Genomic DNA, 24,916 nt, shown 5'->3' with positions numbered 1-24,916 from the left:
GCTTTGGCCAACGTTTGTTCCACAATCTCTCGGTAATCTCCAGTGATGGTGATGGATGCCTCTGTTTGTGTTTTTGTTCTATTAAAAGCCTTTTGATCATTGATGATTAAGTATCTGTTTTACATTACAGTGTATCCCCAGTATACGAAAATGAAGAACTTGCCTTTGAAATTGTGCTTGTTGAACTTTTTGTTTTCCTCCGTGTGTTTGCACGTGTATTCTGTGCATTTAAAATCCTTTTAAATATAAGGATATATTGTCAATCGCAGGCAATCCACGGAAGAACAAACGTCATGCCATACCTTTGATGTTGTCCTTGTAGAACTTATTGCTTTCCTCCACAGTGCTGAAGCCTGCGTACTGCCGGATGGTCCAGGGTCTGTACGTATACATCGTGGGATACGGGCCGCGGGTATAAGGGTACACGCCTGGCAGTTCATTAGGGATATTCTCAGTGTCTTCACGTGTGTACACTGGCTTGATCTGTATTCCCTCGGGAGTGTGCCATATGAGGTCTTCGGGATTTTTGCCTTTCAGCTGCTTCTTCGCCAAGGCGGCCCATTGTGGGTGCAGCTCGTCCCGATGCAGGGAGTTCGCTGTCCGAAAGCACCGGGATTGCGTGTCGAGGCACTGGGGTACCACACCGGCTGGCCTCAGCAGCCGTTGCACAGCGAAAGAGCTGCAAACCTTCCGGGCCGTCAGCATCGCAAGCGCCCTTCGCACTTAAACGTACTGTAGGACAGCTGTAAAACAAATCAAGCTATGACGCGTTCAGGTGTGTGAAGCTGTAACAGCACAGGTCCTTATGGCTACTTAAATGAAAAACAATTTGTAAAACTGCTGTGATTGCCTTTGACAGTTCCAGCCATATTACAGTGAAAATTAAGTAACATATACGAGCCAGTCTACAGAACTGTGCTCCAAAGGTGAGAACAGTCTAAAAATATAGTTCAGGTGGGTAGCTGCGTCAGAGTGCGTAGGCTGCAAACGAACAAGTAATAGGTTTATTCCATACTGAAAAGAGAAAAAAGAAATCACGTTTCGGCTGTGGAGCCTTCTTCGGGTGTGAGCACTAATATATATACACTAAATACATACAGATTATTATTGCATTTCTATATGTGTTAAATACCTGAAGTATCAGGTTTGCACAAAATGTTCGTTTTTGAGGTAAAAAATAACACTGTAATTTTCATGCATATAGATGTTCATATGATGTATGTATGCATGCTTCCGAATTAAGTTTTTTTATTCTATAGTAAGATTATCACAAAATCATAAAAAATAACAGCGAAAACAGTCCCTGACCTTCCTTGCGATGGTATCTGGATGAAGTTGCGAAGGGGGCGTTCAGCTGTGACGGTGAATCGCCAATCAGAACGTACAACCGAAGCAGAGGCCCAATCACAGTTCAGCATTTTTGGCATTGACTTTCGACCTCTGACACAGGAACCAAAATACCTCAAACAGGACATGCGTGGGGATGCCGAAATTGACATGGGTGTTTCTGCGTTGAGTTATTAGTTCATAATTATATCTTTGTCGTTACTCGTTTTCTGTATACCTATTAAACGAAAGGTGAGTCTGGATGAGATTTTACCTATCGATCTAAACATCTGAATAGCCTGTGCCAAAGTGTCAAATAAACGTCGATAACTGGGAAGGGGAGGGTTTTTTTGTCCAATTGGCTGACGCGCTGGAGGGCGATGATTGACACAATACATGGTTCGAGATTTGTAAACTTGGTCGGTATGATGGCTGTGTTGTAGTTTGAAATGGGCAAACATAAGTAGCGTGAACATGCATGTGGATAATATGTAATTATATTCATGTACTGTTGCACAAACAGTAGTATAAGACTTTCCATCGATTATGTGTATTGCTGTTTCAGTGCTTGATACGTGACTGAGGGCGGGTGTTCAAATCCAGCTGTCGTCATGAGTTTTCTTTTAACAAACATTTCTTTGAAAAACTAAAAGAGCAAATATTATTGGCATTATATTGACATTTTTTTAATATTTTTAAATATCACAACATGTTCGTACTGTATGTACATAGCGGTACCGCAGGGTGTAGGGCGCAAACCTGCGTGAGCCCAAAAGCCCTACATTAATGTTGCGCGTTCACCTGGCCCTGCAGCCAAGGAGCACCAGGCTGGGGCTCTCTCTCTCGAATTGGATTGTGTCTACATTGCTTTTAAACAAACCGGTTTCACAGGTTTTTTCTCAGCTTCTTCATTTTCAAAGTAGAATAGGGCAAGTCTTCCAATAAAATATAGTCCACCTTCCCCCCACGGACAGACTGACAAATGTTTTCTTAGAAAAACAGATTCACAGCGTGAAGCTGTGTCAGTCTTCTGTGTAAAAAAATCGGCTTGAACACCGTGGGTGCTGTTTTTAATAAGCTGCTGAGTAAAGAATAGGAATTTTCCTGCTGTCAGCAGTATTGTGTATATAGTTTTATGTACAGACTGCGAAAAGTTTCACAAGTAGAGGTCTTTAAAATTAGGCTGGGCAAACAATTTTTTTAATTCTTAAAAAATCAAAAACAAGATATAATGATGTGTTCCTGCTTAGACATTGCACGACTTTAAAAGCTATAAAAACAGGTTTCGATAGTTAATAACCACTTTTTATGCGCAAAAAATGGGTGATTTTTCTTCAGTTTAGAATCTTAGAATCTCTGTGTACACCGTAAGGTTTTTACTTCTTAATTAAACGTTTAAAATACACGAATTTCATAAAAACAACACACATTTCGAATTGAAAAAATCATATTCTGTTGTCTTCCTGTTATGTAGAACAGATCAGCAGGTCTTTTCCCCAATCAGAGGCTCTGAAAACTGCGTGCCACCCACCGCGCTGCTTTAGAGGGGAAGGCGGCACCGAGAGGGAGGAAGCGCAGAGCTCAGTATTGCACAATGGCCGTAAAGCATCAATTGCGTCTGCATTCATAACTTAGTGTTTAAAATTAAACAACGTAAATAATTTTCTTTGACTTCTAAGTCCCTTGATTATCATTAAGCACAGGTTTCTGACCACTTAGACTACTTTTTGATACCATTGTTAGACAAAGCAGGAACTTATTGTACTTTCTAATGACATTCCAGGTGGAAAGATTACAGATTTTAATCGTCTTAAATTTTGTTATACATAAAAGTTTAATCTATACATACACCACAAAACTATTCTCAATTGTATTTCTGAATGCTGTGTTACACTTAGTTCATTGTTTTAAATACATCTAATTAAGAAAGTTAGGTGTTAGCATAAACTATTAGTAATCAATAATATGAAATTTAGCACTGTAATAAATTATTGCACTTTTCCCCGCATCTTGTAAAATTATATTTTCATTGTTCAAATATAAATTAAATCTGACCATCAGAGGATAAGTTAAATACACAACTAAAGAAAAAATAGGGAAAAATATCATTCAAAATATTTTGCTAACAATGTTAACTGTTGATAAAAATAAAATGTATTAACTAAGGAATAGGATGGCACAGTTGTTAGTATGCTTTTTGTATGTTTTTTTTTCATAAAATACAACAGTAGTACCAGATGTCTCAGTGGCTTTCAAAATTAAATTATGCACGCAAACCTCTGAACTAGAAAGATAAGATATCCATCCATTTCTAATGCTGGCGAAGTGGTTATATTGCTATCTTGCAGCACTGGGGCCCTAGGTTCAATTCCTGCTGTCCTGTGTGTGTGGAGTTTGCATGTTCTTTCTGGGTTCCATGGTTTTTCTCCTTATGTGTGATATGATTCCCTCTCGCACTCCAAAACATACTGGTAGGTTAATTGGCTTACAGGAAAACTGGCCCTGGTGTGTGTGTGTTTGTGTGCGGCACTCTGAACAAGTTAAACTTTGATGCAGGAAAAATGTATATCCCAGAAGCTATACTGATTCTCCCCGATGCAGTGCAGTTAAAAAAAATATCTCTGATACAGTTCCTTCAGGGATGATGTTAAATGCCATGTTGTTTGGCATGCTGGAACCAGAAATGTTTGGATTAATTAAAACAGAAAAGCATTGTGAAAGTACTCCAAAATGTGTTTCAGTTGTACAGACAGAACATAATTTCTTGCTGTAAAAACGTCCCCAGGCATAATTTGTTTGCTATAAAAATGTTCCTAAAAAGCAATAAAAAAGGCCATTTGATTTAAATAGCTTTGACAAAATCTATGGATACTTTGCCCTTGAGCTGTGAAGCTTTTAGATTCTTTGGGTCCATTAACTGTAGGAGCAACCAATATTTAAAAAATCTAAAAAACAATAGCTTTCATAAAAATGTGAGAGTATCTTCATGCATTCTTCTTCATAGCACTTTACACTTAGTTTAAACTACTGAGTGAACTAGGTTTAATACAGACAGCAAGGGGCAGTTCTTTAGCCGGTTGTGGGTCAACTTCAACATCTGTCCAACTGTGTTTTTGATCATTTAACTTGGGCTTCTTTAAAAAAAAGCAGGATAACTTCCTCAGATTAATATATTATTAACTATTACAATAGCTAGATTGAGTGAATGGCCTCCTGTTGTTTGTAACCCTTTTAATGGTTTTAGATTCCAGGCACTATTGATAAGTAAACAGCCACCCCATACTGCACAGCATAGCATAATAGCTATGTTTGAAAACCAAGAAAACAATGAAGAAAAGTTCATCTTTTCTCAGGATAACTCACCTCACCAAGAAAGCTAAGTAACAGTTTCAGTATGCCCAAAAAACAGTATGTCTTGCATAAGTGTTAACTTTCAGAACCAATGTGAAACTGAAATAAAACACAGGAAACCCAGAAACTACTGGAAGCACCCCCCATCCCAGTGTATTACCTGCAGTGTTATCTTCAAAAAATCCTAAAAAAATAAAGAACAGTTTCACAACCCAAAGCAAGGTTGTATAAGGTGAGGGGGGCTGTCTGGTGTGTAAATGCTATTGAGTCATGAAGAAGACCCCCCTATTCCAGTGTATTACCTGTAGTGTCATCTTGAAAACAACATTTAAAAATAATAAAAACAGTTTCACAACCCAAAGCAAGACTCGGAAAGGTCAGAGGACCTGCTTAATGTGTAAAACACTTGCAGCATTGTGCTGCTGAGTAAAGAATATTTGAATTTTCCTGCTATCAGCAGTATTGTGTACTGTATATAGTTGACCCTTACCTGAATGAAAACAGGACATAAATAAAGGGTTTCAGAAATCAAACAAAGCTTTATTCCCGTGCTTATAGTCTGGGTAATTGGAGGCTGCGCTGTTCTGCTTCCTACGGTGATATACGGGGTTTTCGCACGAAGCTGTATTGAGCAGTATTTCTCGCGTTGTGAACGTGTGTACACAGCGGTCCCCCCGGGTTCCAGTTAGTGCGTAATTACGCATCGATGAAAAACCGGAGGTTTAAAAATAGAGAATTAGCTCACTGATTTATGTGGAGGCTGTGAAAATTTTTACAGGTCGTGGTCTTTAAAATGCATTTGGTTTGAAGGCTTTCTGTGTTTCCCTTCCAAAGATATGGACAGAAGAATATTTGAGCGTGGTAAAAAAAAAATGGCTTAAAAACGACATAGTGAAGGCTGTGAAAACAGTCACAATGTACTTTGTACACACAGCAAGTGTTTTCTTAACTAGGAGGTTTCGTGAAAAAACTACAGGCAAATAAAAATTGTAATCGTTTTATTTTTAAATAAATTTGAGAAAAGTGTCATCTATACAAAAAAGTTACATTTAATACCACTCGATAGTTGTATTAATAGAGATAAGCTCTCTATTAAAGCTCAGATCAAAGATCAAGCACAGATCAAACAGCAATATCTCACACACTGGGACTGATCTGTGATGTGGTTGAGTGTGAATTGTGGTGCTCTAGCAGTAAATAAACGGTTTAGCAACTCTTAAGCATACTGTAGTTTTTGTTAACACAAGTTTATCAGTGAAGTATATCATGAAGTTTATCAGTTTATCAGACAGACCAAAAGAAAGGCACAAAAAAAGAAATTACAGTTACTAGACAAGCCAATTCTAAGAATAAAATCATATTTGTAAAACTATAGTAAAGTTTTTGGCCGTCAAGCAAGTTTTAAAAACATATGGAGTTGCAGGGACTGTAATAGATTTTGGCTGTGAGTTTCACAATTGTGAAGCTACACAAAAAGGCTCTTTCACGGATTGTGTGCAGCTTGTTTTAGGCAGAATAAGAAGACCCGAATCATCAGATGTCAGATTATGTATAGTACTATAGTCAGATAGTACATGCTCAAAGTAATCTGGACTTGACTGCTAAGTGCCAGTCTGAAACAAAATCCACTGTAAATTTCAAAGAGAACCAATGCAATTTACACAGGATAGTAATTAAAGGCTGAGGTAGAATAGTTTTTGATGGCACACAAGTTGCAGTATTCTGGTTCTACTGAAACCTTTAGTACCTAAGCAGATGCTCTTTAAATAAGGTTTTACATTACTCTAGTCCTGATTAAATAAAAATGTGTGTTTGTTTTTTTCATCATCAGGTAGAGCAAGAACTTTCAGCTAGAAGTTGAAAAAGGATACCATTGTCACATTTCTAACATGAGCACTGAGTAATTTGAATAAAGAATAAATATACACTTTCCTTCGCACAATATTTGCTGTCTCGGTGCTCCTCAAACTATAAGAAGCAGAAAAGTTTCTGAAAATCAATAAACACACCAAATTTGTTTAAAAAGAAATAGTACATAGGTAAATACTCATCTTATCTTGACAGCTCAAAGACTGAAATTAAAAGCTGTCCTTATTGCACAGTGAGCTTTATTAAGGTCTGCAAAGTACAGATACAGTACGTACTTTGCATGTTTATTTACTGTAAGTGTGTTAACTAAATTAACATATGTTCATCTCTGACGTCTGTGCAGCACCAAACATTCTACATACAGTACCTCCTTGTACTGTACAAGGCACAAAGAAAACATTACATTTAATTACTTCATCCTGTACAATTGATAGGAAGATAAGAAAAATGTTAAAATTGCATAACTGGGAAAACTCTGTGGTCATTAAAAATCCCAGGGCATTTCTCGAAAAGAGTAGGGGTGTAACCCCGGTGTCCTGGTCAAATTTCCCATTGGCCCTTACCAATCATGGCCTCCTAATAATCCCCATCTATGAATTGGCTTCAGTAATCTGCTCTCCTCCCCACTGATAGCTGGTGTGTGGTGAGCGTTCTGGCGTACTATGGCTGCCATCGCATCATCCAGGTGGATGCTGCACATTGGTGGTGGTGGAGGGGAAAAGACAAAGGTCACCAGCCTTCTTCGCCTACTGTAGTAAAGTAAGCCGTTTCAGGTTCAACACTTTCTGAAGTGCAGCAGCAATCTTAATGAGCTGTTCTGAAGTCATAAACATTTAAAAGCCCCATTTAGCAGTAGACTTTCTAAACAATAAGAAAGTAACTTCTTAAGTACTTCTTAAGGGGAGACATGCTACATGCTACGAACCATTGAATTACAAATAAACTCATATTCATGTCAATTCTATCAGAGCTACAGTATTTTTGTTGGTTACAATATCAAGTTTAGGTTTATTGCCGTTCTACTCATACACGGGTATATGGTATAATGAAAAGTTATTTAGCTAGCTCTCAGACAGTAAGTAGTACAAAAAACAACAATACAATTGTGTAAGAAAAGAAAGAGACAACAGGCAATGTGCAAAACAACATCAGTTGTGCAAAATCATACGTCAACAGAATGAAATAAAGGATAGAAAATTATGGGGAGTGAATGTCTTGACAGGACCCCGGCGTCCTGGCCAAATTTCCCATTGGCCCTTACCAATCATGGCCTCCTAATAATCCCCCTCTATGAATTGGCTACAGTAATCTGCTCTCCTCCCCACTGATAGCTGGTGTGTGGTGAGCGTTTTGGTGCACTATGGCTGCCATCGCATCATCCAGGTGGATGCTGCACATTGGTGGTGGTGGAGGGGGGGAGTCCCCATTACCTGTAAAGCGCTTTGAGTGGAGTGTCCAGAAAAGCGCTATATAAGTGTAAGCAATTATTATTATTATTAATTATGTGAGGTAGAGGTAGATTTCAATGTGTGTTTGAGTTTTGATAAACAGAGAAGGCACCGTAAGGGTTCAGATCGTAGGTCAGAGAGGCTCGGAGTATAATAGTTTGATAGTGCGGAGGGTAAAAACTCTCTGAGTCTGGTAGTCCAGGCCCGAATGCTCCGGTACTGTTTTCCAGATGGTAGAGGGTCAAACAGTCTGTAGCTGGGGTGAATGGGGTCTTTGATATTGCTTAGAGCAGTGGTTCTCAAACTGTCAGGGGGTACGCCATATGACCCTGGAACTTTGTTGTGCGCACCAAAAAATTGGGATGGGTTTTCATATTTTCTATTTTAATAAAATTAGTTTGTGTCGAATACGGAACCTACGTACTATGATACAGCGCATGCTAATACTTGAGAAGACACAAGAGCTACTATGTAATTCTATACCATTCTATAGGAATGCATGCTACGAACATAAGTGATCAATTGTATTTTAAAAAAGTTATCTTCAGCAAATTGGTAGGAGAATGTGTGTGATTTTGGAACAATGCCAATGTTGTAAGCACAGGAAAGCACAGAAATGTGTACTATGAACGCTGGCAATCCTGTGAGCACAGGAAAGGGTGATAGATAATAGAAAAATATTTAAGAACTGTTCTAGGTTAATTTGAGAAAAATACACCGATCGTCTCTGTGTTTCGCTCCCATGCGCCTTAAAAAAAACTTCTTTTAATTTCTGAGATGGACTCCTGAAATGGAAACGGGGAAAATGCAAGCTTGCGGATTGCTAAAGCAGGTAAGTGCCACACTACTTGTGAAGAACTTTGTTTACTGTTGGCAAAAGAGCCGACACGTATTATGTGTGGAGAAAAAGCTGCTAAACAGCACGACCTGCTGCCCCCTCCCAAAGACACAGTCAATTATTGATATGGCAGATGATATCAAAAGTACGCTGATAGAGCGCGTTAAGATGAGCAGATGCTTTCCACTGCAATTAGATGAGTCTGCAGATGCCTTTGATTTGGCCAATTTGCACGTTTACGTTAGATATAAGTTTGAGGGTACGTCCCATGGTGACTTTCTGTTCTGTAGGCCGCTACCAGCAGGAACTACAGGAGAGCACATATTTCATCTTCTTGGTGAATTTATCGAAGAAAATGGCATCGACTGGATAAAATGCGTCGGAGTTTGTACAGACTGTGCTAGAGCGATGACAAGCCGACACAGCGGTGTGGTTGCACGAATTAGAGAACTTGCTCCAGATATGAACTGCAGCATCCACCCCGAGGCCTTGGCCGTCAAGAAAATGCCTGAGGATTTAAAATCTATTAGTCTCTGTTGTGAATTAAGTATGAAGGCTCGACCAATGAATTCACATCTGCTTTGCTCGACTAAACAGGCTCACCCCTCTCGCTGAAATGGGGCTTTTTTAGTATGCTAAAAGTATGCTTTTGTTTACTCCGATAACGAGCATATTCGCAGAAAAGGTTAAAACGATCAATTTTCACAAAGTATATACAGTAAACGTACAGTAATATGGTCAGAAGGAGCACGTAAAAACATTTCCAGAATAACCACATGTAAGACTTTGATGCTTAAAATGTTTAGGGAGAAACGGAATACTGGTGTGTATTTTTTCTTTAAACTACCAAGACCAGCCATATACAGTACAGTTTACATAATATGTTTATGTTCCTAAAATAATATTGTTCATGACCTTCAGATGCGTTAGGCTCCTATTCTTTTTATGCTCAGCTACTAAAATTGTTTGAGCTTTGTTTCCATTGTATTTTTTATTCTGTCTTGTTTGATGAAGGAGTATACACATTTGCAGTTGAAAGCAATTGAAACTCAGATGCTCAAATATTTGTCCTCCCAAAATCTTTATGTAAATTGTAGTACTAACTGCAAAGCCTTCTTTTTAACAAGACTAGAATTAAAGTATCTGTGTACAATCCAGTCTAGTTCATCCATTTATAAATTGAAAGGGTGAAATACTAATGCCTGTGAAAACAGCCTCTCCAAAGCCTTAGCTGTGCAAATGGAGGATAGCAGTAAAATAACTTATGATCACCATTTGACCTTGTTTTTCTTTCCAATTAACCGTTTGTGAATTAAGTATGAAGGCTCGACCAATGAATTCACATCTGCTTTGCTCCAGTAAACAGGCTCACCCCTCTCACTGAAATGGTGCTTTTTTATTGTTTATTTTTAATTGTTGTTGTTCCTTTTGTCATTCTGTAAAGCGCTTTGAGAAGCCACCTTTAAAGGCGCTACATCAAATAAAGTTTATTATTATAATATTTATTATATGTGTATGTGAGTGTGTGCACGCACGTGCGCTCATGTTGGTCATTGAGACTTTCTGGGGTTGCTATGAGAAGATGACTTGTAGGTGGTACTTGGATGCTTTGGTTTGATCAAGGGTGGTACATGGTCCAAAAAGTTTGAGAACTACTGGCTTAGAGCTTTTCTCTGGTACCGTCTGTCATAAATGTCCTGGATGGATAAGAGAGCAACCTCAGTGATAGACTGGGTTTTCACCATCCGCTGTAGGGCTTTGCAGTCAGCAATACTGCAGTTGCCATACCACACTGTGGTGCAACCTGTCAGGTAGACCATAATATAACACATTGTGCATTAGCAGAACTCAGGAGAATTCTTTTAAATGTACAAATTGGCATATTACAAAGAAAAAAGACCTGCCTTTTTTTTTTATAAAACCTTCCTTGTGATAATAAAATGAGCTGAACCAAGAACATTTCTGACCCTGGATATATTCTGTTCTGAACCAGACAGCCGTGTTTTCTGTTTAAGAACACAGAAAACATTCAGCCTGTTTAACTCATTTGCTAGTTGCTAATTGATTTCTCAGGTCCACTACTGGGTTATTACACAATACAGCCATTACTGGCAACTTTAGTCCCCATGCCCAATTCAATCAATAATATTGTATTAATTAACAGGGCAATCAGCAGCACATAACTTGAGTGAAAGTTAGCATCTTCACTCTTACTCTGTGTTCAGTATAAGATACAGGCACCTTAAAAACAGGTCAAACCAGATCAGTGTACAATGGCACCCTAATGCTTGTGGGTTTTCATTTCTGCCCTCTTAAACATATTCATGCAAGGCACTTTTCTTATTCTTTCTTCTCAAAGCTAACATGCTGGTGATGAGGATTTTTTATTCTCTCTCCCAGGATACATCCTAGTTTTACGCCTAACGTAACTATACACCAACATTTTAATCATTTTACATTTTCAATGTTTATTTGCTAATATATATATACTCATACAACAAACAAGCCAAACGTCAGAGAAAAGAGTGCTACTGTTAAATTCACATCTTAGAAAATTTGCACCACGTTTTTTCTTACTCAAACATCTGATTTTCTACAACAATGTCAGATGAATAGGAATTAAAGGGAACTGCCTTATTTCCCAATTTCTCAGACCGGTTATTAAATCTCGGTAACTAAACTCGTTGATGTTATAGAGAAATTTCAAATTAAGCACAAAATCATGAAGTACCGTAGGTCTCCATGTTATCACAAACCCCTGGTCTCTCCACAGGCGAGAGTGAGAGTTCGCACTAATTGCAATGTGATGCTGCCCTTTCTGCTCACTAGTCACTGTAATGACTAACATAATGCGATGTATGAGCAAATAAGTACAGGTTGTGCAGCAGACATTTCACTGCAGAAAGTTTCTAATGTGATCTGCATGCAGAGTTAACAAGTAGTATTTGTTGGGAAAACCATCTTGAAGTCGAGAGCAATAATATATTGGTATTTTATAATAAAAGCGATGTATTTGAAAGCCTGATTATTTACAATGTCATAGGGCTGCTTTGGCTCACTGAAAGTTTTGTTGCCTCACGCTGCACATACCTGGAAATTTAGTCTATATTGTGATGGAAATTGGCAGTTTTGCTAGTTACTGTGTACCTTTTGCCTTTATTGTGGTTTAAAACTCACTCATCAATGGTGATTCTTTCTAACCCTGAAATATGAAAATAATGTTGCATTTCCCCTTTAATTTTAGTACTGTAGATACATTAATTTTAATTTTCTGTTCCTGTTACCATGGTTTTAACCAGCTGCAATTTCAATGTGCTATGAAAAAATACACTACTACATGAATGGAATTTTTGGTTTAATCAACACAACATAAAATGCAATACTGTACTGTATATAGTTTATATCAAATTAACTCTGTACTTGTATATTTTATATCATTCAGTTTACAGTTAAAATATTTTATTTTAGATTATTTTGTATTTTAAAAAAAAATAAAATATTTAGCATTCATTCACAATTTGTAATTAATACCTCAAATGGTAGATGATGCCTTGTTTCTACCAAAGCTCAGATTGGCAGACAAACAGAAAATCTTCTACAATCTATGTAAGCAGAATGTCAAAAGAAAAAAAAACATTTTATTTTATTCCTTTGGTGATACACTCACCAAGCTAGAGTTAAACGTCATAAATTTGATCTTATGTTGGATTTAACTTTCTTGTGCATACTGTATGAACTACTGTACATCCAAACTAAGTATCAGATTTTCTTTCAAGAGAAAATATTATACTCTCAAAATATTTGAAAAGAGATGAGTACACACCAGTAAGTTGATTTGTTTCTTCAAATGAATCATTGTTCATGTAAATTAGAAGGAGTGTCTTTTTCCAAGAAGACCTGCAATTGACTCAAAGTCCAAGGTTTATTGACTTCTGAGTTCCAAGCTGCCCTTGCTTGAACTGATTCCAAAGTAGTCACTACCTTTTTGTAATTTAACAGCCAAAACTATACACGTTATTTCAAGTGAGGTCTTACTGATGTGTAAGATGTTGAAATTCCTTGTTTTAAATTCTATACTCATTATTTTCTAACATCTTTTGGGTGTTTTCCTTGCTTTTTCGCACTTCTTGAGAACATTGACAAGTACAGATGAACACTTTAATCCATTTCTTAAGGTGTTTCCTTTAGACCGGTGCTGTCCCATATTTATATTCTACACTCTTGAATTCTGCAGTTATATTCTGCACTTGCCTACATTAATTTTCATTTGAGCAGTGTCTGCCCAGCTCTGCACAGTGTCTAGGTGCTTTTTCTGCACCTTCCTGCTTCATATAAGTTTTAGTAATTTATGCAGTTCACATATTCGACAAGTTTGGATCCTTCAAAATGAGTGCCATTTCTATAACAGATGCCATCCTCAATCTTTCTCCCACAGAGATCACTCCTTCTGTTTTCTATCTCTTAACTTGTTCTCCTTCAATGTCTGTATTTTACCTTGGATTCCAGCACCTTTTAAATATAACATTTTTTTTGGAACCATTAAGGATTAAGTAAAATATATCTGGGACAAAAATTGGTAACTTCTAGACAATGCAAGGGAATTGTACTGAACAAGTATTTCACTCATGTATTCACTAAGGCAAAAATCAACAACGTGCCTCCGTCATCAGAAGGACTGAGTTCTGTACTGGAAAGTATTAGTTTAAAAGAGGGAGAAGTGCGTACTAGAATAAAAACAAAATCCCCAGTGTCTGGTGGCATCTTCCCAGTGGTACTGATGGAAATAAGTGATGTTATTCAGAAGCCATTGACGCAACATTTCCAAAAGTTGCTTAAGACAGCAGCAGAAGCCAGGGACTAAAGAATTGCTAATGTAGTGCCCATCCACAAAAAAGGAAGAAAAAACTGAACCAAGTAATTATTGATCTATAAGTCTGACTTTTATTATATGTAAAGGAATGGAAACAATTATACAACTAAATTAGAGTATTACCTATATTGAAATAATATTTTAGGAATAATGAAAGCATGAATGTAGAAAAAGTCTTTCCTAACCAACTTGTTAAAGTTCTTCGAACAAACAACAGACATGGTGGACACACACAGAACATATGATACAGTGTATTTAAGTTTTCAAAATGGGTTTGATCAAGTGCCCCATATAAGTTAACTTCTCACGTTGCGGAATTATTAAGAAATAATCATTAAACTGAAAATACTGATACTGACGGTGCACATAAGGAGTGAATAGTCAAATCTGGGTGATGTGTGAATCATGTACGTTCCAGAATAGTTGGTACTCTAGTCAAGTTTGCAGATGATACTAAATTAGGAAGATTAGCTAAGAAGCAGCAAATTAAATTCAGAAAGATCAAATTTGCAAAAGGACAAACACCTACCAGATTACATTTAATATAGGCAAGGGCAGGGTTTTTGCATGCAGAATGTAGTAAAAACATGAATTTATAATTCAAAATAATAATACAAAATGGGAAACAGAGAGCTAGAAGAAGCTGCTTATGAAAAAGACTTTGGTCTTTATCTTGCCTCCATTAGAATATTAGGGAACTTTGGTCACCATGTTACAGAAAGGATATTGCTGTTCTGGAATCTGTCCAGACAAGAGAAACCACCAACTGTACAAACAAAAAAGTCCTTCACTGACGGGCAGAAAAAAATGAACCTTAATAGCCTTGAACAGAGATAATTACTGGGGGACCTGATCCTACTGCTCAAAATCCTGAAAGGCATCGATATATTTTAGTCAACCCAGTGGATTTCTTCAGAATGAACAGTGAAACATGAACAAGAGGAAACTACATGCAAATGCATTTAAAACTGAGAACAGGAAGAGGCTTCTTCACTCAAAGTGGAGTGTTGAACAAATTTCCCAGCCACGTTGTTAAAGTTGATACCCTGGTTTCTTTCAACAAATGGCTGGATGAGACCCTAGGATCACTAAACGGCTAAATACCAATGGCCTAGATGGGCCGAATCTCATTCGTAACCTTTCTGGTGAAGTGGTGGGAGCTGAGTAGAATGGGCTTGAGTCGAGTCACCCTGGCTCCAGAGGACGACTGGTAAGGCTGGAAATCAGCAGGCCGTGGACTGCAGTCGCTGGGACCTGGCGCAAGCAGCATCGCCCACAGCTCTTGCACCACTGCGTGATCTTGTTGGCCTACAGTACATCCATGGCCAGGACCCCACTGCCACAGCAAGTCAGTGATTCCCTGACGTTCAGCCTTCTTTTACATCTAGCAGTATTCGCTTTGATCATTACCGTTCTGAATAACAGCAGTTAATTCAAAAAGGTATATGCGATATTATTAGCAACAGTTAATACTTTTGCACTGTAAATATGGCATTTTAAGCTTGTGTCTCTCCATTGGACTGCAATCTCCCTGTGGCAGGCAGACAAAAAAAACACCCTTGGTCCGTTTTCATTCCGTGCTACAGGAGGTGTTTCATCTGATATTTTAATTGCTCATCTGAATTTCTTTTTATTTTTTACTTTGGTATTAACCTTCCCAATTTATTTTTAATATGAATTAAGAAGACTAGTGGTCTGTGACAAGGTGGCTGGCTACTTCCACTTAAAGTCATTACAGGGGCCTATTAGGCCTCTGTTTAAGGCCTCTAATTATCTTAGCCCTCTAGTTAATCCTGAAAGAATTTCTACGTGCATATGCTAGTATGTGAATAATTCACATGTGAATTCTAGCCTTATACAGATGGTGCCTATTTTTCTAGGAAAAAGTTATGGTTTTAGAGCTTGGGTGAGTTAGTTGGATGACTCCAGCAGCATGCGAGCACTACCTTAAAAGAAAACAAAATATGATGTAAGAAAGGAAAGGAAGCTAAAAGGAAAAAAGATTTATAGAAACTGGGAATCATACGTCTGTCCTAGAAAAAGAAGAATCGCCTTTCACTAAATTAGTATGTGGAAACAGAGATTGATGGGTTGGCTACTTATATAAGACCCTTAGGTCAGAAGAAAAGACTTAAAGGCCTACTTGTAACAATCTCCTAATACATATCCCTGTATTAATCCACTAAACATCACCCCAATAAGAGAATTGTAAACATACAGTATATACAGTATACAGATTTCTATTAACCCAATCTCAAATCAAAGTTATGCTTTGCCAATACCCACCACTTTCTATTCAGGTATTTAGCTTTCTGGAATATTAAATATGTCATATGCTCTGTTCATACCCTTTACTGTCGTTGCTTGCTCAAAGAATTTTGACAAGCTAGTTAAGAAGGATCTCCCTATTCTAAATCCATGTCCTTTTCCCCTTAAATCCTATTGCTATAGCATATAGGATTGCTATGCCTGCTAGTCTATACCTACCAATAAATATTGTCACCAGTTTTATGGATGTGTGCTACATTAACCATTTTTTCCATTTTCTTCAGTGACTGCTGGAAGTTTTATTACAAGCATCTGAATGTCACCTCTTATTTCCTTATGTACAGTACAATTAAAACACCAGTGCTCATATTAAATAAATATATAACTTTGTATTTGCTCTGTCTGAGTCATATTTTATGTTACTTCCTTGATAAACTCCTGAGAAATATTAATTTAATATATTAGTAATCTCCCTTTCATTGTCTAAACACCTTCCATTATTTCGGAGACACTTCAGTTTATCCTTAACTGTTCTTTTGCAGTTATAAAAAACTGTACTGAAAAAAGTATTTGTTGCGATATTCTTTTCCATCTCTCTCCTGGCCTGTCTTAACTGGTTTATGTTATTTCAGCCACAGGCTGTTGAGACAGCTCTGCCAGTTTTAGTGTTCACTGGGCTCTCTCAGTATTCACCAGGTAGCATTCAAAACATCATCTGTCAAAACACAGCTTCCTTTGCTGTAAAGGGTAATGAAAGACTTGCAATTAAAGCGTACAGAAAATGATGGGAACTTGAAAAAGCAATGAAAACTACTCTTCAGGTTTCTATAATCTGACAGTGAGCTGGAAAGTGTAGTGTTAATGTACAACGCAGTGATACAAGAACACTATATACAGTACTTTACATACACTTTTTGTGCCTTGACCACTTGTTTGCTTAGGATCACAGTCTCTCTCAGGTGACTAATCTAAGCCCCACCTCCTCTTAAACAATATATAAGTGCTGGTTTTCATGCCTTTTTATACATTTTCTGCACCTCGGGAAGCACAGAACTAGGCTTGCTACAATGGTGAAGTTTGCCAGCATCACCTTTCTCGCCCTTCTGGTCCTGCTCTCAGGGAGTCACAGTGCCGTAAGTTCACCTCTTCGACCTGGTTTTCCTTCTTGCAATTACGTGATTAAATGGCAGTTCCAAATTTTACCCTCTCATTCCCTAGACCTGAAAGCCGTCTAGGAGAAGAGTCATTTAGACTCCAGTGCACTTAAAAGCACATAGCTCTTTTGATATCATGGAGCTTCCATTTATAAACTTTTAAATTTTACTTTGAATTTGTATTTAATTCTTTATTACTGTCAAAAGTTTCATTCATCAGATTTGGAATTCATTCCACTACTTGTTGCAGTTTTTCTCAACCCTGGATCTGAAATACTCTTTTCTGTGACTTTTACTTTCTGTTCCAACTCAATTCTTATTTAGTTGATACTCTCGATCTCTTTTATCTACTTTCTACTTTCTAGATAGTACAGCAAAAAGGTAACTGTTTAAATTGTTTCTCTGCTATAACCTTCTATAACCTTTTAAACAATTCCTTAGTGGTTATCAATTAAGGCTATAGAAAAACAAGCAGAAATAACACTACATTCTTCCATGTAGGTGGGTCCTAATGCCCCACTATAGTGACGGGGACACTATACTGTAAATAAGCGCCGTCCTTCGGATGAGACGTAAAACCGAGGTCCTGACTCTCTGTGGTCATTAAAAATCCCAGGGTGTTTCTCAAAAAGAGTAGGGTTGTAACCCCGGCGTCCTGGCCAAATTTCCCATGCCTCCTAATAATCCCCCTCTATGAATTGGCTACATTACTTTGTTCTCCTCCCCCCCCCCACTCCAACGGCAGGCGGAGCGACGCGCCGGTTGGAGTATTTCTCGGTCGCAGTTAATGGTAACGTCAGCTCAAAGATTTGGTTCAAACCACCAAATGGAGACTGGTGTGCCGACAAACATTTCACCACTAATTACAGTTCACAGCAAACTGATAAAATTAAGAACCAAATAGGAAGACATCCTAGACTCCTTTCTAGCTGACAAAGGAATGCATTAAAAATAAAATTTAAACTCACCTTGCAAGGCTAAAGTCCAAATCCAGGACTTGATTTAATATTTCCAAAGGGTATGTGCAAAACCCTTCAGTCCAAAAGAAACCCAAAAGTCTTGAATCTGTGACAGCCAAAAGGGCTGAAATCCCAAATTAATGTAGTCCACAGAATGAATATCACTGTACTGCACAGAATGAATAACACTGTATGACGTTAAACAGTACATTTATAGAGATATTGATGCTGTTATTTCAGGTATGTCAAACAAGTTCATACAAATGTTAAATAATGTTAATTTTTGTCTTTCAGCCTGTAGAGGAGGATGATTCAGGTACTTTTCTTAATTTTGTGTCCATTTAAAGTTGTTAATGTACAGTAAGCTTTCACACCACATGTAATGAGAACGTGTACTGTTCTTAAGAAAACAAAACGACTCCAAAATACCAAAAGTGAAGGTATGACTATAAAACACAGAACTAATGAAATTCATATTGCATGATCTTACACTTTTAATAAAGAAAATGCATGAACAACTTTCTATCTCTTAATAATGTTGTTATTCTTATATTTTTTCATTTTATCAGGAAGTTTTGTCTTTATTTCTATGACCTATTCTTCCTGCCTGGACCTGCTTTGAGGAAAAAGATAGTTAAATAAAACAGTTTTTAATACATTTAACAGGATGCATGTTTATGCAGTGGTATAAACAGTCCAAGATTCTCCTCATGATTACATTTAAAAACATTTCAGATATTAAGAAACATAAAGTAAATTCTTAGTAGTTAGTGAAGCAAAAACAAGTTAGAGAATGTTTTTTTTTTAATGAACAAACCTACATTTCTAAAAAGTCTTTATTTTCTTTGTTTTCCCAAAATATTTTCCACAGATGATAATATTCCGGTAAGCCAATAAGCAGAATACTAAAATGCCTTGGGATACTACTACCTTATGTGTCTAACTTTTTTGAATGTGAGGCTGACCAGACAGACACCAATTTCGTATTTGAAAAAGACACAGGCTTCTATGGGACAACTATGGGACATTCTCATACTTCATTGTAAGAGTGGGTACAATTGGGTAATTAGGAACGGTGGCGAGACATCAGAGCTACTGCACCTGTGGTCCTGTGGTACTGCACCGTTTCCTCCGATCTGAAAGACAGTTCTATGCTTGTCCCGTTATTTTTTGACAAAAGGCAGCTGTAAGACATCTTAAAATGAAGGAATAGAAGGAGATCAATGTATCGGAAGGTCTGGTTTCAAACCACGAGCTGCAGGGAAAAACTGACTTTCACAATTAAAAGCACATCAAAACATTTAACAGATCTTGCAGTTTTATAGTTTCAGCAGTGTACTCTCAAATGTTTATCTGCATTTTCCATATTTTTCTCACTTCTCTTCATAAAAATGTTCACTTGTATCAGTGATATTTGTTTACTCAGATGTGAAAGATAGTTCTATACTTTTTTGTCTTCTTGCTATTATTTGACACAGCTCAACTGTAAGACATCTTTTCATGAAGAAATGAAGGAGTAGAAATTGATGGGAACAGTGTTTTTGAAGGTTTAGTGGGTTAAATTTGAATACCTGGAGCTGCAGGGTGAAAATGTTATCTGCATTTTCCATAATTTTTTTAAATAGTCTTATTCAAAGGTTTTCACACATTATTTAACTTGAAAATGATTATTTTTATGTCCCTTTATACATAATATCAAATTTACATTAACTGATTAAATGTTGTTTTTTTCAGATTCCAGATATCACTGAAAGTAAGAACTTTACCTCTATTAATTATAGTATACAGCTGTGTCACACCATGTACTGTACACCAACAGCATTTGGGGCAACTTACAGGACAAAACAAACACAACAGAGAAAAAAATCAATAATGACCGAACAAAAATAGAGATAAAGATAGAGATAAAACTTGGAAAAAGAAGAAAAAGGTCATCACTAATTAAAAGCTTGACTGAAAAGATACATGTGTATCTATATTTAAAAACTGTAAAAGAGTTTACATTTCTCAAATTAGCTGTGAGCTGTAGAGCAGGGCAACTTTAAGCCCTGAAACACCTTTACCTATAAGAACATGCTAAACACATGTGCCTCAGCAGAGCATACAGCCCTGTCTGGAACATACTGCGTGATGAGATGCTAAGTATTGCAGAGAATTGGTGTGTAGGGCTGTAAACGTTAAGAGTAATATTCTGAACAAGATGTCCAGGGCAGAAGTGTCAGAATTGGGGTGATGTGATCATGGAGCCTTGAATACGTTAGAAGTCAATCAGATGAGTTTTGGACAATTTGAAGTTTGGTTAGGGATCAGGTAGATAGACCACTGTAAAGACTATTTCTGTCCCCATTTGAGTTGTGATGAATACATGAATCAGGGTTTCTTCAGCAGCATGATCAAGAAAAGGCCAAATGTGGGCAAAGAAATACACTTTGGAGCCGGATTTTGTTTGCATCAAAGCCAACTCCAGATCAAACCAGACCACCAGATTTCTCATCGCACGGCACTATTTCAGGCTACTGTTCCCAAGTTAAAGGAAATGTAATAAATGAGTGGAAGATTCTCTTCATCAGTTCATTTGAGAAAGATTTCAGGTAATAAAAAAACAAAGTAAATATTCAGTAGTTTTGAAACACAAGTACTTAAAGGGAATAATTTTCTCAGCACACTCACGTTTGTTCTGATTTTCTTTCTTTTCAAAAATATTTCCAGGTCCACCTTCCACAACTGTTTTGGTAAGTCAGTCAGCTGAAATCTAAAACACCCTGGGATGCTACAGTCATTTTCTTTTTAGTTTCTTAAATGTGCACCTGACCAGAGACACTACACAAATTTTCCTTTTTGAAAAAGACATGTTTCTTGTTTCCCTGTGGGAAACTGTGGGCCATTGTACTGCTTTATTCTAAGAGAAGGTACAATTGGGTAACAAGGAACGATAGAGAGACATCCGAGTTACTGCATCTGTAGTCACTTGACAAGCTGGTGAGTGTGACTGGGTAGGGGGCAGAGTTGTCTGGGGAGCTAGAAGTCTGGCCACTGTACTTTATTTTATGCTACACTGCTGCTGTGACCAAAACCTTCATATGAACAGGAACCTCTCGGCTGTCATTGCTACAGGAAGATTAAAAAAGGGAAATACTTTTTGAGACAACTTCAGTATTACACCCCAGTTAAAGTATATCAGTATTAGTGTGTTTAAGTAGACTCACAGAGTACTGTGGAAGGGAGTACTCTGACTCTGACATCACTGTTTTAAAGTATTAAGTGAAAGGGAGACTTGTATCAGTGATATTTGTTTTCTCAGACGTGAAACACAGTTCTACAGTTCTTTTCTGTCCCGTTGCTATTATTTGACACTATTATTTGAGATGTAAAACATCTCAAAATGAAGGAATAGAAATTGAGGGGATCAATGTTTTGGAAGGATCCGTGCTTGCATTTTATCCTGCCTGCAAAGTACATTTTGAAATAATCAAAAGTAGACAATTAAAAACACATGAAAACATTTAATTGATCTTGTAGTTCTGCAGGTTCATGTTTACTTTTAAAAGTTTATCTGAATTTTCCATATTTTTTCAACTAGTTCATTAAGGTTTCCATATATTATATAACTTTAAAATGCTGATTTTTTAATGTATTTTTGTACATAATATCAATTTTATGTTAACTGATTTTTTTTCAGATTCCAGACACCACTGAACGTAAGAACTTTACCTCTATCAATCAGTCACAGTATATACAGTAGCTGTGTATTGAAAAAATGAGAAAATAATTCTAAAAAATACCAGTTTTACAAATATTCATTAAAATCTAAAACAACTATAAATATATGCATGTCAAAATTACAAATGCTCATAATAATCTGGACTGATTATGTTCTGTTTCTGAATTATATTTTTAAAACTATTATTTTCTCAGGATTGTTCAGGTTTTCTAAAACTGCTATGTTAAAGGATGTGTTCATATCAGTCTGGCACCTGCTTGATTACTGCTTGTCTTGTTTCTTTTCTTCTCTTTTCAGCATGGAATAAACCTTTACTTGTTCTTTCAGTGCTATTTCTATATTCATAGTATTTATTTTTAATGTGAAATAATGAGTGCTGCAAACTGTTCATATTCTTTCAGATGCATCTTCAAACTCATTTTGTGATTCTGAAGATAGTTTTAAGCATTTTTATTACTGATAAAAAATGCTGTAAATAGCACTTTTAGAAATACCTAATTTATTGTTGTTGTTTCTTTTTACCAGATATATATTATGACACTTGGGAGGTAAGAACGTCTGTCCAGATTTACAGTACTAGTAGTAATCATATTGATCGTACAGAGTATTCTATAAGTGATCAAACATCATATTTTATATGTTTAAATATAAAAATTATGTTAGCATTGTAAAATTCATTAGTAAGGCCTCATTTAGAATATTGTGTAGAATTCCAGCCATCATGTTAAAAAGCTATGTTGCGGCACTGCCAAGAGCAACCAGATAATTCAGGAGCTTAAGAGAATGTCCTACACTAAACCGGACGAAGGGTGAACTTGAAGTCTTGAACACAGAATATTAGAAGGGAACCTGATAGAGGTATTCAAAAACCTCAGAGGCATTGACAAAGTCAATCAAACGGACTTTTTCAGAATGAACAGTGAAACACAAAACAGAGGGCAGACGTAGAAACTAAGCAGAAGTGCATTTAAAACTGAGAACAGGAGGCACTTCTTTACCCAAAGAGTTGAAGATACATAGAACAAGCTACCCAGCCATGTTGTTGAAGCCAGAACTCTGGCTTCTTTTAAGAAAGGGCTGAATGAGATGACCTGGACCGATTGACTAATGATAACTGAACAGGCTATATAAGCTGAACGGCCTATTCTCCTTTGTTTGAGCTTTCTTAAGCTCATGTCCTAAAATTTTTAATTAAAACCTCACACGGTGCTGTACCCAACATCTTGCAGAAAGATAAAGGATTATGTTAATTACACATATGTAAGATCTTCAGATTTTGTCATGGTCCATATACGTGCTGTAATAGTTTTCATTAGAAATTATGAATTCTTTGCTTGTTTTAATGAATTAATAAAGGTAAATTCATATTGCATAGCCCACAATATTCTGACAGTGTAATGTCAGTGTACGTTCAGTCCAGTTTGGTGCAATTAAATTCTTATTTGCATACTTATTTTGCTTATTTCCAATACAAAGACAATAAGTAAACACCAACAACATAAACAGAGAACAGCAGCAGCAACAACAAAGTTAAATAACATGCCACTTAAATACGAGTCAGCACAAGCAGTGTGAAAAAAACAGTAGTGTGAGCCAGTGGCAGAGGTACAGTTCAGTAATATGACAGCGTGCAGGAAGAAACTCTCTGAATCTGGAGAATATAGGAGCCTTTATGCTTCTATAATGCTTCGGCCAGCTCAGCCAGCTTCATCTCAAGGAAGATATAAATGGATCTTAAGATACATTCTGATTTTGCACTTGTAATCCTTGCAAACATTTTCCTTTTAGATGCTATTTGGCAAGACTACACCAGAGGAACCAGGTAGGTTGAGTCATGCCAAATATAGCAAACGTTTCACTTGGAAATTCAGGATTTGGCCTTACCTGTGGACGTCGATTGCCTATAAAAGACTCTCTGAGTAGGCAGAGGTTGTCTGTTCAGATCCTGATGTTCAGATTCTTGATGGCTGAGACTTTATATCTCAGGGTGAGAGTCGATGTGGCAGATTCAATGGTTTAACCAATTCTGTCTGCATTACAACTGAAACCCAGACTTACCTCATTGAGTAGCAACCCCGATTGTTGCCATGCAAGCCTGCAGATTTCCACTGCCACTAATGAAGTGGGAGGTAGATGTGCACTCATATGGACAAATATGCGGTTGGGAAGGCAGCTTTGCCTTGATCTGTTTCCTGCTTAATTTCCAATATAAAGGGACGGTTTTATATGCAGGTTCTCCTTGCTAATGTACATTAACAGTGAAGGGGGATTTGTTACAATGAATGTATTCATAACAAAGGACTGTTGGGGTTTTACAATATTGTTATGTGAAAGAGGGCATTATTATTAATGTGCGTTGACACTAACCTTTTTAAATTAAATTGTTAAATTCTAAAAGGTTAAAAATAACACAGATTACCACTCTAGCAGGCATGTCGCTTTATCTCAATAATCCAAGCCCTTGTAACTCTTTAGAAAATCCAAACGAAGATGATAATTCTGAAGACAAGTAATGGCCTCCTGGAGCACATTACAAAAGTAAGTGCCCTTTTTGATTTGATATTTAAGATATTTGTTCTTAAGTAAAATGTTGCTGCTTGTGTTTAATAAGGTTTTAAAATTGTAAATTTCAATGACAGAATTGGATTCTCATTTTAAAATGGTTATGTTCCCTTCTAGAACACACAAGAGAGAAGGAAGTCATCAGTACTGTGAAGATATTATTCACTGCTGCTGATCCACCTGTGTCTGTTTTTGCTTAAACTACTCAATAAGAAGCTCAAAATATTCCAGAACATTGAAGTGCTGTATGTAGGATTTGAGAAAGTTCAATAAATACATCAGTCTTTAACACAAGGAGTGTTCTTCATTCTCACTAAGCATAATTTATTCAAACACCCATGAGGGCAAATACACAATGAAAATAAAGAACTATGTTGCAGTGTGATTTAATAAAAATATTTTTCTCTAATTTAACACTGTATAAAATCAAAGGAAATAACGTTTTTTAATGGCACAAAATGTATAGAACTCAGAGAAAACAACATATCTCCAGGAACTAATCAGAAAGATCTTTATCTTGCTGCCATCTTGTGGTGAAGTTCTGTATTTC

At 37.0% G+C, this 24,916-nt stretch overlaps 2 protein-coding genes across 5 annotated transcripts in view; one reads left to right on the top strand and one right to left on the bottom strand.

Annotated features, from left to right (window-relative positions):
* The window catches only part of mmut (methylmalonyl CoA mutase), a 31,375-nt gene extending 30,019 nt beyond the window's left edge, over positions 1 to 1,356 (bottom strand). For both annotated transcript variants that reach the window (XR_016086093.1, XM_088905922.1), the window contains exons 1-2: positions 1,309 to 1,356; positions 303 to 743 (exon numbers count right to left, since the gene is read on the bottom strand). Coding sequence is in view for 1 of the 2 variants with exons in the window: in XM_088905922.1 (XP_088762048.1) it covers positions 303 to 705 (403 nt within the window). In the remaining variant the exon portion in view is untranslated. The remainder of the gene's footprint in view (positions 1 to 302; positions 744 to 1,308) is intronic.
* Positions 1,357 to 8,065: 6,709 nt separating this feature from the next.
* LOC148839888 (uncharacterized) lies at positions 8,066 to 24,660 on the top strand. Of its 3 annotated transcripts, XM_088909508.1 has the most exons (10): positions 16,930 to 17,103; positions 18,378 to 18,399; positions 18,955 to 18,968; positions 19,818 to 19,836; positions 20,793 to 20,815; positions 21,763 to 21,781; positions 22,330 to 22,352; positions 23,593 to 23,626; positions 24,280 to 24,342; positions 24,484 to 24,660. In XM_088909508.1, the coding sequence occupies exons 1-9, from the start codon at positions 17,038 to 17,040 to the stop codon at positions 24,315 to 24,317; spliced, it is 258 nt and encodes an 85-aa protein (XP_088765634.1). In that variant the 5' UTR covers positions 16,930 to 17,037; the 3' UTR covers positions 24,318 to 24,342; positions 24,484 to 24,660. The 3 variants fall into 3 exon arrangements, with proteins under 3 accessions (XP_088765633.1, XP_088765634.1, XP_088765632.1); XM_088909507.1 differs by lacking the exons at positions 16,930 to 17,103; positions 23,593 to 23,626; positions 24,280 to 24,342; positions 24,484 to 24,660 and adding an exon at positions 8,066 to 8,826 and having other exon boundaries at positions 22,330 to 22,740; XM_088909506.1 differs by lacking the exons at positions 23,593 to 23,626; positions 24,280 to 24,342; positions 24,484 to 24,660 and having other exon boundaries at positions 22,330 to 22,740.
* Positions 24,661 to 24,916: the final 256 nt, after the last annotated feature.

Source organism: Atractosteus spatula, chromosome 2 (assembly GCF_055471065.1).
Source record: "Atractosteus spatula isolate fAtrSpa1 chromosome 2, fAtrSpa1.hap1, whole genome shotgun sequence".
NCBI classification, from domain to species: Eukaryota; Metazoa; Chordata; class Actinopteri; order Semionotiformes; family Lepisosteidae; genus Atractosteus; species Atractosteus spatula.
Note: the sequence above shows the minus strand (reverse complement) of the source record. Positions and strands in the feature narration are given on the sequence as shown.

What these genes read in the sequence shown, in the direction of transcription:
- LOC148839888 (XM_088909506.1), top strand. Translation starts at nt 17,038, where the DNA reads ATGGTGAAGTTTGCCAGCATCACCTTTCTCGCCCTTCTGGTCCTGCTC. An exon ending in TCTCAGGGAGTCACAGTGCC is followed by an intron (nt 17,104 to 18,377) that starts GTAAGTTCACCT and finishes TTTGTCTTTCAG; the next exon opens with CCTGTAGAGGAGGATGATTC.